Here is a 12,454-nt window from a genome sequence, read left to right as displayed (position 1 = left end):
AATACTTAACAATTGCTTGTGGAATAAGTGATGAAATGATCAAATAGACTTGTCCAAAATACAAAATTAATGAGCCAGGATAAGACTTGAACTCAGGACTCCAATTCCCATACTCTTGCCTCTATACAGCATTACCAAGAAATGGTAATGATTTTAATAAAAGTTAATGCTAGCCTACTACACAACTACAAATAAAAAAGCACTTATACATACATATTCTTTATAAACTATGCCTACCTGTAACATGAAAACCTACGTACACACAGGTATCATATAGGGTATATCTTACACCAACATAGGTACACTAATTAGTAACCCCATAGTCCTTATTCTGATTATTACTTAGGCATTTGTATAGAACATGTTAAACTAGCACATAAACTTATAGATTTAACTGAAAAATTAAAATGAGCTCACGCCTAAATAAATGGTAACAACATCAGTTATAAATAATATATATAACACAAATATATACAAAATTTGGGGTTATTTTTAAATGCAATAAAAAGTAATTTCTTAAACGTACAATTCAAAGTTTATGCTCCAAAGAATGATGTTATAACAAATAAGAAACTCTTGCATATGATAAAGTAACAGCTGCTCTTTCACTCTATAGGTAGATATTCACAGCACCGTCAGCCTGCCATCCTAACTTAGCTAAAAACATTAAAATATTTTATTTTCTTTGAATTTTCCCTTGAATTTAAAGAAATTACAAATATAATCCCCAAATCACTAGCACATCTTTCTTTTACTTTCTTCCACATGAATCATTTTAAGCTCGTCTTATGAAAACAGCCTGGCTCACCAAAGAGAATTAGCACCATCTAGTGAAAGAAGCTGGCAGAAAAATACGCTCCATTAGGAGGATGCTACTTGAGAACCAAAAGAAAATTGCTTATGTAGCAGTATAATAGACCGATTTAAGAAAATATAGAAAAATGTAGCAGTAATATCCCTTCCTGATTATGTCTTGTTAACTTATATAAGACTCTAACAGACTTTAACTATTAATATAACATTTGTTCTAAAAACCTAACACTTGGTATTACAATCATTAAAAAAACTTGCCAGAAATATTCTAATTATGGAATGTTTAAAAGGAAGATAATTTGCTATGATGGAGGCACCACTAAATAAGTATGACCCATTAACACACTTTCCCATCCTCTAACTTGCAGCCAGATGTAAAGGGCCTTGACTCTATCCTGTATACCTTGGAAAGCCATTACACATTTTTGTACAGGGAATATTAGTTTGGTGGCTGCATACATGATGGATTCATATGGAAAGTGTGTTGAGGAAAGACTAACCAGCTGGGGATTGAAGGCAGTAATCTAGACAAGAGATGCTGAGGCCTGAACTGAAATAGTGAACAAAAGTCCATTGGGTTTGGGGATCACTACAACATGCAGGAGGTCTCTGAACTACTGCAGCAATTTTTTTTTAATTTAGTCATACCTCCTTATATCTTTTCTATTATTACCTCAAACTGTACTGAAATGCTTATTCACTTTTTCTTATCTTATTCCCCCTACTAGAGGGCAAGCTCCTTGAGGACAGAAATTACTTTTAGGTGTTAAATACATAATGATTTAATTAAAAGAATATGTGCATGGGGTCACTTATTTCAATGATATAACTTGTGGAGATAACAAAAAATACACTGGGGTTTTGTAAAACTGTTGTTTAAAAGATTCTTCTTGTGGAATTTATGAGAAATTTTACGTTAATTACATACATTATCAACCCTGAAATGTGTGTGATCATCACTTCATGATGACAATTTTTATATGATGGATGAAAAAGCAGTCTGAAATAAATTGGTCCTTTTATACTGTATCTTTGGATAAAAAGGTCAACTCATTTATTATCATTTTTTCCTCAATTTCTTTTTGTTAAAGAATAAAGTACGATTTATTTTTAAATGTTCAAAAGTAAGAAAACTAAATATTAATTTTTTTCAGATACATACATGAAGGTAAAACTTCTATGTTTTACCTTCAAAACAAGTAACATGTTAACATTAACTTTCAAACCTGGTTAACCTAGGGAATTAATAACACAAAATCAGGGCAACTGTTACCTGTAAGGGAGGAGTGATGAGGAACAAGGGGCACTAAGTTCCTGCAAATGTTCCAGTTCTTAAGGAATAGGGTAGATGGGTTGTTATTCTTTAAATGATACACATATATTTAAATATACATTTTTAGATGTATGACACTACTTCACATTAAACAAGAACCATTTTTTTCCTCTCATTTTCAAGATTAAATTATAATGCCTATCCCAAAAAGGGGCCAAGATGACAAATTAATTAAAGATTAGGGCTTATACTGAAGATAAATATAAACTAATAAAAACCAAAAAAGAGCATACAGCCTATAAAATTCACTTCTAATACATCAAGTATACAGCAACATTGTTAGTATAGTAAAATAAAAATAAATTTTACGCAAGCTAAATTCTACTCTAAAATCCTAAAATACTCCAAGCAACTTTTTATTTTCCTAGGTCCCTTACTTCGTGGTGTCTAACTGTATTTTGCTTTTAAAAGGTATAACATAAACTTCTATTCACTTGAATTCCTAAGCTAGAGAACTCTAATAAGGATGTTCATTTAGACCAGAAGGCTGAACATTCACAGCTAGCAGGCACGTACCTGAATTTAGGAAGAACTGGGGAGAGTCTCCATGAATGCCCACCGTGCCTGGCCCCAAGGAGTCAGACAAGGTATTTACAAAGGAAAATACTCCACTCATGATTCCAAAGCCCAAGCCAGAAACTGAAGAGGAAGAAAAACACTGTTAAGCCCTTTATATGCTATGATTTCTCTTCAAATCAAATTTCCAAGGTCTAGAGAATACTATTTTGTTGAAGGGGAAAGGGTGTACATGCTGTTGGAGAAGCAGTGGAGAGCTGGCTCAGAAAAGGCAAGTGCTTGGCTAAATGATGAATTAAAAGAGAACAGGGGAAGAGGAAAGGAAATGAATAGCGGAACATAGCACAGAAATGAAAAAGATCTAGAAAGGCACAGAAGTAATAGGCGAGACAGAAGGATACAACGCTGAAGTTCTGGCTTTAGTTTATGGTAAGAGTCTGTAGAATTAAGTTTGATGGCTTAGAACCAGAACTGAGCTTGAGGGGTGACTGTGTATGATAAGGAGTGATCCCTGGGCCAAACTGGGGTGACTCAACTTAGGGACCTAGATCCAATCTTTAAAACATAATTCTGAAAGAAAAATATGCAGAAGTATTAACTGTATTAACATGAAGAGTCTTCCCATTACAGCCAAAGTCATGGTAACCACCCAGAGAAGGTAACAGTAATACCACTTAGAAATTGCCAATTAACTAGAGTGTATCCATGTTAAAAACCTAACTTTCAAACCTGGTTAATATTTAGTGGACACACAGATAAGGGTCACCTGCAATCACTTGCCTTTACATAAGGGCCCTGGAAAGCTGGAAAAATAAACAATGTACACCAATAGGCCAAGGCAGTAATAAAATACTATTTGAAATCTACAAAGACGTAAAAGATAAAAATGGCTTTTATGTCAAGTCTAATCTTTTTTCTTAAAGATATCATGCAGTTCTAACCTACCATAGGCCAGCAGTCGCATAGACGGTGCTGTCTCATCTGCGTTTATATTCTTCAAACCTTCATTGGCTTTTCTAAAATAAAACCACACAGATAATTTTTTTAAAGAAAAAGTAGTATATCAGGAAAACACAAGATATTTCAAAATCCAGATATTTACTGAGGCTTTTGATCAGGTTATACTCTAAATCTAAAATCCATTTAAACAAAACCAAGCAAATTTTCAATTAACCAAAATCAACCAAAATTTCCAACCAACTTTTGCCTTTTATCTGACTTTCACAGAGAGGGGAAAAACATAAGAAAAATATAAGTAAACAAGCCCTCAGGCATTGAGTTTAATAAGAAAAAAAGCAACATTTCTGACTACTTTCTGAGCTCAGTAAATATTTAATTCAATATCAAATGGCATCTACCACTCTGAATTTTTCCTCTTCCCAAAGTACTATATCTTCAATCCCACTTTGTTGGTACTTTATCTTTTGCCTGAGTTATACTTATTCTGCCACCCTCCCATCTATCTACCTCCCACTCCACAGAACCTAAATTATACTCTTCCTTCAAAGTCTAGTTCAGGCAGCAATTTCTCAAAGAAGCCACCTTTACCAAGGATTGGTAATCACTAATCTCTCCTTACTCTTAAATCCTATAATACTGATGGTCTGATCTCTCACATGGGTACTTAATCATATGGTCTTCTGATTCTAAAATACTGTACATATTTGTTTCATATCCCCAATCATGCTTCAGGGGAGAACAAAATGCTACCTTCAGAAAAGGAGATAAATGAATACCTGAATGAAACATTAGAATACTGCTCGATAAGAAACGATCTTCAGAATGATCATATCCATGCTTCCGTGTGGACAATTCACAAACTTACCATGAGTCCCTGCCCACCGTGCAGATGTGTTAGGAATGCAAGCTGTGGCTAGTTGGTTCCACTAGTGTCACTATTACTAACCCTTGTTGGCTAGAAGCTCAGCAACAATGATCTTGACTCAAAGGATATTTAAATTATATTTATATAAAGTGTATTTATTAAAGCAATAAAGGAATCAAATATTTTAGAATGATTTTTCAGCAAGTGCTGAAACAAAAATGAGTTAGCTTAACTCTAAGAGTAAAAAATTAAATTAACCACGCACACTTATGAGCATTGTGTTAATTCAAGGTATGCATATTAATTATAGTTGGCCTATTCGTTACATAAATATAAATATCATTGATTACATTAAGTTAAGGCAACGCAGAATTCAACCACAATAGGAATAAGTATAATGAAAAGGTCTTTTGCTTTTCTAGATTCAAAAGAAACAATTTGCCATTTCAGTGCGCTTCATCATTTGGTAGCATCATTGGAAGCATCATTTGGTAGCAAGGACATGAGCCAAAACTTGAGTGACCGTCATCTTTCTTTGGAGCAGTCACCAAATAAAATCTCCAATTTTCCTAAATAAACTTACCTGTCACAGGAATGTTGTTAAAGGCTAATTAAAGCTTAGAGACATATATAAGAGTAATAATCCATCAACAAATGGATATAATGGTATAATAGAATCAATAAATTTTGGAGGATTTCTGTTTTATGTAAATTGCTCAGTAATGAATAAAAGATTTTTGCTATTTGGTATAGCGAAGTACTGCTATCACAAATATATTAAATAAATTCAAAAGTTTAACAAACTTCCTCATTCTGTGTTGCAAGTTTGTAGGAGGAAAGGTCTATGGCACTAACAGTTCACAATGCTAACCTTAGGAAGTGAAAAAGTACAAAACACCATTAGTTTCTGCGTTCCTGACGGACAGAACACACAACTGATGATGTAAGGGACAGTTTTTAATTTGACCATTTTACTGAAGTGGAAAATTCTTTGTATCTTTTATTGTTTCCAAGAACAAAAAGAAAAAGCCCAACTGTTTAAATATACACTTTGAAAAACTATGGATAAATCAGACTGTCTTTCTTGTTTGTTCTGATTCTTTTTCGTATGTGTAGTGAGGGACAGTACCAAAAAATATGCATATAAATTAAATACCATTTTAGAAATTTTAAAAAACAGACTTATGCCTTTTAAGAAACTGCAATGATTATCTTAACATTTTTTTCTATAAATGGAAAATTTTCTAAAATTACCAAATATTTATGGTATCAGCATTATAAGACAAAATTGAATTAAATTATAAAAGCTTCAATCCAAACCAAAACAATTCTAATGTATGGTTTAGATAAGGTACAAAACCATAACTTGGATTTTTTTAAATTAATGTAGAAAGTGCTATCACTTGTGGCCACCTGCCAATTTCTCATGTGCAACTCTTTGCTAAGCTGAAAGTTACAATTTATTTAGTCACTCCTTCATTCGAGATGAAGTACTGTTCCTAAGGCCTGACCCATGAAATAAATTTATATTAGACTGCAATGATAAATATTTTGATTCAATTCCATATACGTAAAAAAAAAAAAAAAAAAAAAACTGGTACAAACTCTCCACATTTTAATCTGGCACCAAATTCAGATAGCAAAGATTTGATTAAGGCAGTACTTTAAAGTTCAAAATTTACTTTGGCAGTGGAGATAGTTAAAATATTGATTAAACCCAAGTTCCTATATTTGAATGTAGTGTAGCATAAGAGAACAACTTAAATGTATCTATATATATGTTAGTCATGAATAAAGTACCATAATAATTCTCAAACTTGTTTTAACACATAACTATATAACATCCAACATTTCTGAATTTTGCTAGGAAAATATTGTACAATATTTCAAAAGCTTGTTAAAGATGCATTTTGCAAAGGCAAACAAAGGCACCTGTTAATACAGGTTTGTCCTACTACCTGTTTGCAAATTTCCAAAGGTCCTTTCAGAGGAGCATATGTGGTTTCCCCAGAACACCAAAGAGGCTTCTCTGAACTTGCTGGCATGAGAGCCTGCAAACTGACAGCCATAATTCCTTCTGCATGTGGCCCTACTCCCTCACTGCCCTCATTAAAAATGGCAACCCATGTTCAGCTTGTAGTCCTTTGCAACCATAGGTTAGTGCCAATAAAGGGATGCATTTCAGGTGGAAACTCTGAAGAAACAAGGTAGTGAAGAACAGCAGATACTCATTTAGCCACTCAGGTAAGTCAGGTTTTAGAACCTAAAGTGCTAAGGGGTGACTAAACCCATGTCCTAAACTGTGAAAATCTATTCGAAATTAAGTTTGTTTCAAAATTAGAACCATCATATGTGAGAATGCAAAACCAACGTGAGCCAATGATGTTGCTGACAGGAAAACCCAGTGCAACCTGAAGCTGAGCTGTTAAGAGAACAGGGCCCAGTCAAGGGTGAGAAGGGCTGCTGCTCTCCGCACTTTGACCACAGCAGAGTACTGTGCTGGGTCCTGAGCACAAGTAAACCCCAGGCACTGACAAAAAGGGCTGTGTCTACTAACATAAAAGAACTGAGACAGGAAAAGCTTTGGAAGCCACATCTAGGTCTTCTGAGGGCCAGGTGAAGAAATGAGGAATGTTTAGCCTTGAAAGAAACAAGATGACAACCATGTGACAGAGATTTCATTTGCCCGTGTGGAGCCGAGGTCAGAAAGAGGGAGATTTTGATTACCTTAATCTATTCTACAATTAAAATTAAATTTTGGAATGGTAGTAACTGCTGCATACCAGAAACATTCACCCACAGTTGAATGTCCATCTGTTAAGGATACTGTATTCCCACGGAAACTTAACATTATCTTCGATATTTGTTTGTTGCTCTTTAATATTTCTAGGAACTAATAGAAAAGGTTTAAAAATGAAATTTCCAACATATGACTTTTGCTTCTAAGCAAGGGCTTCCTGGTTTTCTATTTGTAATTTAAATTGCTTCATTATTAAATTTCATTATCTTTTATTAAAAGCAACAAGTAAAAAATACAGAAGGCCTAGCATATTAGCAAGAACAAATTATCAGAAGCCTATTATAAGAGATATTGTTGAGATTCTGTCTTGGGTACATCCATGAAATTCCTGGAGTGCCTTAATTATCTCATTTGCAGAAATGAAAAGAGATAGCACATTTATCACTCTACTAAGTCTTACTACATAATCAAAGCCAACCTCATGACTGCCTGGAAGAAAATATGGTTCCAAGTTCAAGCTGTGTTTCAAATCAGTGGTTTCATGTGAGGTCCTCATGGTTCCTACAGATGACCTCCTTTCTGGCCTAAAAAGGGAACTTGTCCCCACAGCTTTTTTTTAAATGTATTTTTCTGTTATAGATAGGGAAAATCACAAAATGAACCCATTTTCCCCTAATACAGTCAAAATAATGGTAGACATAATCTCCATAATAATTATTTATTTTAGGTGGTGGCAAGAGAAGCACATACAAGCGCTAAGCTAGAATGGTGGTGGTGGTTGTTTCAATGACTTTCTCTAGCTTATCTTTCTCCACGGCACTTATTATCTTCTAATATACAAAGCATTTTCTTGTTCATTCATTTGTTATCTATCTCTTTCTCCTATAATATAACTTCCATGAGGACATAGATTTTAATCATGATGTATCCCCAGTGCCTAGGATAGTGCCTGGTATTGAGTAAATTCTCAAGAAATTTTTTTGAATGAGTGAAGGCAGGCAGGAACGTCCACACGTTAAAATACTCAATATTTTCAGGCTGGAAATGTACAATCTCTTGGCTTTGAACTAGGTAGGAAGGGATGGACCCTCAAATACCACACTATTTTAATGTTTCAAACTACTAAATCACAATTCAAATGTAATTGGGAAAAAAAGGTAAAGCAAACATTTAACTTACTTTAAAAGTTTATAATATGCAAACCGGAACATTTCTTGGATAAAGACTGAGACTAACACCCCAAAGATCAGCAGGTATTTCTGTGTTGGTCCATCTTTGTCACCAGTAATGGTTCCTGCTATGAACCAAACAAGGGAGGAAAGGAGTAGAGACACCAACCAAAAGAAAGCTCTGAAAATTAGGAAAAAAAGAAAAGGTTACAAGTGAATAGGATTAATAATGATTTAAAAGCAAAAAAAAAAAAAAAAAAACCCTGCTTGAGATGAACAGTTCCTGACTCTTTAATAAGGAAACAAAAAATCCTCATAAAGTGATGTTCTGGATCAACTGTTCTTAATCAATGGTGCATTTTCCCTAGTGAGATGAACACGCAGTCCAAGAGGAATTTGAGATTCTTCCTAACAATCACTCTTTTTCAGTCACCCTGCTATTTGTAAGTACATCCGCAGACTACCCGCCAAGGACTATCTAGTTGGAAACTTGGTTATTTGCTACTCCTCCTAATTAAGTTTTGCCCATTGATGTGCAAATAGAAGTGTCTTTTCTAGAAAAATGCCTACATCTCTGGATTGGTATAAAATCCAGAGGTTGAAAACCTGTGCTCTGATCTAGATTAGTTTTCCAGGCCTGGTTTTTACAACATTCCTGTGGATTTTAACGATTACAACAAGCTTTACAAACCTTTTGCCCAAATCTCCGTTGTTTTTAAAATGACACAGGTGATGCAGCACTTTCAATACAGCAGTGAGAGGTGAAGAACCTCAGAAAAAGTGGGAATCGCTGGCCTAGACTCAAGGGTGGCGGGGAGCCCCAGTAGGAGCTGCCAGACAGGTGAAAACTAGGATTATGACCACTATCACCACCAGAGTTCAGTATTTACCAAGCTCCCGCAAGGAGATGCACTGACAGGTGCTTCGGTGTTTTCGCAGGTTTCCACCCTTTGGCGCACACCTGAATCATCCGGGGAGCTTCAAAAAATCTCTAGCCCGAATTCCACCCCCTAGACATTCCGATTCATTTGAGCTGGGGTAGGAGTTGGGCATCGGTAGGTTTTCAAGCACCTGATCCCCAGGTGCGAATGGCTCTTAACCCCTTTGGGATTACAGACGCCTGTGAGAATCTGAGGGAAACAGATCTGAGGGGCCCCCTCTCCAGAAAAATACAAGATGCATATTTGAACTTATCCACAATTTTTTCATACAATTTTAATGGCTTCACGACTCACTAAAGCCCACCCACGGACCCTAGGCAAAAACTCAGCAGCCAAGCATTAGGGTTTTCTGAGACCCACAGGGTCAGCTCCCTCCCCAGAGCCTGCCCTCTGGGGTCGCGGGACTCTCGTTTTTTTCCCGCCGACCCTGGGAGTCCCAGAGAGCGGGATCTCGGCTCTCTCTCTCTCAACCCTTCTCCCCTCCAAAGCCCAACAAGGTCCAGCCGTTTGGTGGGGACGCCGGTACCCTGGGTGGAGAGGGGGAGTCAACGGGGTCCGAGATTCCCGGCGCAACTGCCTCACCCGATGATGAGGAAGATGACGCGCAACGGCTCGGTGGCGATGGTGAAGATGTAGAGCGCGAGCGCAGGCCCAAAAGCAATGAAAGCGCAACCGAAGAACACGGCCGCCGTCATGGCGACCGCAGAAGGCGGCCCGGGGGCCTGGCGGGAACGCGAGGTGTGCGGTGCGCTGACAGAGCTGAACGCGGGGCGAGGAGGGGCGCGGCGGCGGGGCGGGGCGCGGCGGCGGGGCGGGGCGCGGCGGCGGGGGCGGGGCGGGGGCGGGGCGCGGCGGCGGGGCGGGGCGCGGCGGCGGGGCGGGGCGCGGCGGCGAGCCTCATCGCCGGCTTTCGGCCCCACCCCGCGTCTGGGGCCGCCCTGGGCCGCGCAGCAGTTCGTGATCCAGGGCAGCGTTTGCTGGCGACTTTAGGGCCGGGGCAATAGCGCCCCCCACCCCTCAACCCCCACCACACTAACACGTCGATCAGGCCACCGAGCCAGTCTCGAGGTGGATACGAGGGGAAGTCCCAGCCCGCTTTGCAGCAGAGAACGGGGAAAGAACCAGGTCAACTAAAGAAAAACTTAGCGCCGAACAGAGGAAGGATTCAATCTCTAAATAAAGGAAACTATTTTGAAGCGTATTTTTCCATTTGCATAGTTGGGGGAACTTCGTGCTCCATCATGTATAAAACCCAAGCTGGGATAGGGGCGACCCAGGCGATAACTCACAGACGGTAAAAGGATGAATTAGTGGTGGACAAAGCTGTCCTCAGGGTTGTTTGGGCTACCTGGTTTTCTTTTTTTCCCCCTCAAGTCTTCAAAAAAGTTGTTTTTGAAGGTGTTCTCTGATCGCTCTGTAGTAACGACAGCATCTCCCTGCTGTTTTTACTTGCTCTGTTGTCTGCTCATTAACATGTAAACTTTGGGAGGGCAGGGGCTTTATTTTGTTCTTGTTTCCACAGCACGTAGAAGGTGCTCACTAAATATCTGCTCAATGAATGAAATAATTTAAAAAGTGGAACTTAAAAACATTTGCTATTTTATATTAATTTAACCAGGTTTAGAAATTAAAACCAGAAGGTTAAGTTCCCTAATCATTCACATATAAGATTATTCTCCATGTTTAATGGGAATAATAATAATACCTCATGGGTTATTTTGAGGATTGTGCCTGCACAGTAAGTGCTATATAAGTGTTAGCATTCCTACTCATTCTTTCACGTCTATTATGAAAAAAAGCTCTTGGGAATCATCACTAAAAAGAGAAATGCCAGTAGACAACAGTTGTGACCTGACTGAAGACGTTTTGTGGCTCCCCTCTGAAAATGGGCCTTCAAATAATACAATTACAGGTATTTAATTCTCATGGTAAAATGTCACCTTTGCCCATTTAAAACAGACATATTTTCCATTTACTCCACAGAATACTTCATTTTGAAATGTCTTATCCAACACCTAGTGAAACTTGGGTTGAGATAACAGTTCAAAGTGATAGAGTGACTCACCATTAGATAGATTCTTTTTGGTTCCATCCTGATCAAAGTTATCAAATGCAATTCCATTACTTCAGCTCCATGCAGAAATGCCTTCACAAAAGTATAATGTACTTGGGTCCTCAGTGTAAATTAAGATTTTTATACAAGAAATGGCCATCTACCTTTTTTCCTCTATATTTTATAAGACTGTTTCATTATTATGGGGGCCAGCCCAGTGGCCTAGTAGTTAAGTTTGGTGCACTCTGCTTTGGTGGCCCAGGTTCAGTTCCTGGGCGCGGACTTACACCACCTATCAGCAGCCATGCTGTGGCAGCAACCCACATACAAAATAGAGGAAGATTGGTGATAGATGTTAGCTCAAGGTGAATCTTCCTCAGCAAAAAAAAAAAAAACGTGTTTCATTATAATTGTTTGGTATCTCTGATAGATCCATGCTTTACTATTTGAGTTCAGGGCTGGAAAAAAGTTTTGTTTCTCCTGACAAATGCATATGCTCAGCTTGAGAGCTAACTCATCACATTCAGGCATTATCTGATTCCCAGGAAGCTTAGAGCTAAATTTAATTGTCAATTATAGCAACTATTCTTCTGTGTTTTTTTTTTTTAATTATAATTACTGCCGTGACTTCAGAATATGACTTATTCTTTTATCCCTATTTTAATGATTTGATTACCCTGATTTTAACCAAGATCTATGTGTCTTGGGTTTGTTTTTTTTTTTTAATTTTTTTTTAATTGCAGTAACATTGGTTTATAACATTGTATAAATTTCAGGTGTACATCATGATACTTCTATTTCTCCATAGATTACATCATATTCACCACCCAAATACTAATTACAACCCATCACCACACACATGTGCTGAATTATCCCTTTCGCCCTCCTCCCTCCCCCCTTCCCCTCTGGTAACCACCAATCCAATCTCTGTCTCTATGTGTTTGTTTATTGTTGTTATTATCTACTACTTAATGAAGGAAATCATACGGTATTTGACCTTCTCCCTCTGACTTATTTCACTTTGCATAATACCCTCAATATCCATCCATGTTGTCACAAATGCC

General features: G+C 37.7%; 1 protein-coding gene across 4 annotated transcripts in view; it reads right to left on the bottom strand.

Annotated features, from left to right (window-relative positions):
• The window catches only part of APH1B (aph-1 homolog B, gamma-secretase subunit), a 29,847-nt gene extending 19,745 nt beyond the window's left edge, over positions 1-10,102 (bottom strand). For 2 of the 4 annotated variants that reach the window (XM_058541778.1, XM_058541777.1), the window contains exons 1-4: positions 9,920-10,102; positions 8,407-8,577; positions 3,608-3,678; positions 2,663-2,785 (exon numbers count right to left, since the gene is read on the bottom strand). In XM_058541778.1, coding sequence (XP_058397761.1) covers positions 2,663-2,785; positions 3,608-3,678; positions 8,407-8,577; positions 9,920-10,032 — 478 coding nt within the window. In that variant the 5' untranslated portion in view covers positions 10,033-10,102. The remainder of the gene's footprint in view (positions 1-2,662; positions 2,786-3,607; positions 3,679-8,406; positions 8,578-9,919) is intronic. The other 2 variants (XM_058541776.1, XM_058541779.1) reach the window with 2 other exon arrangements.
• Between the last annotated feature and the right edge of the window lie 2,352 nt (positions 10,103-12,454).

The sequence above is a fragment of the Diceros bicornis genome, chromosome 5 (genome assembly GCF_020826845.1).
Source record: "Diceros bicornis minor isolate mBicDic1 chromosome 5, mDicBic1.mat.cur, whole genome shotgun sequence".
NCBI lineage: Eukaryota > Metazoa > Chordata > Mammalia > Perissodactyla > Rhinocerotidae > Diceros > Diceros bicornis.
This window is presented reverse-complemented; position numbering and strand designations above follow the sequence as displayed.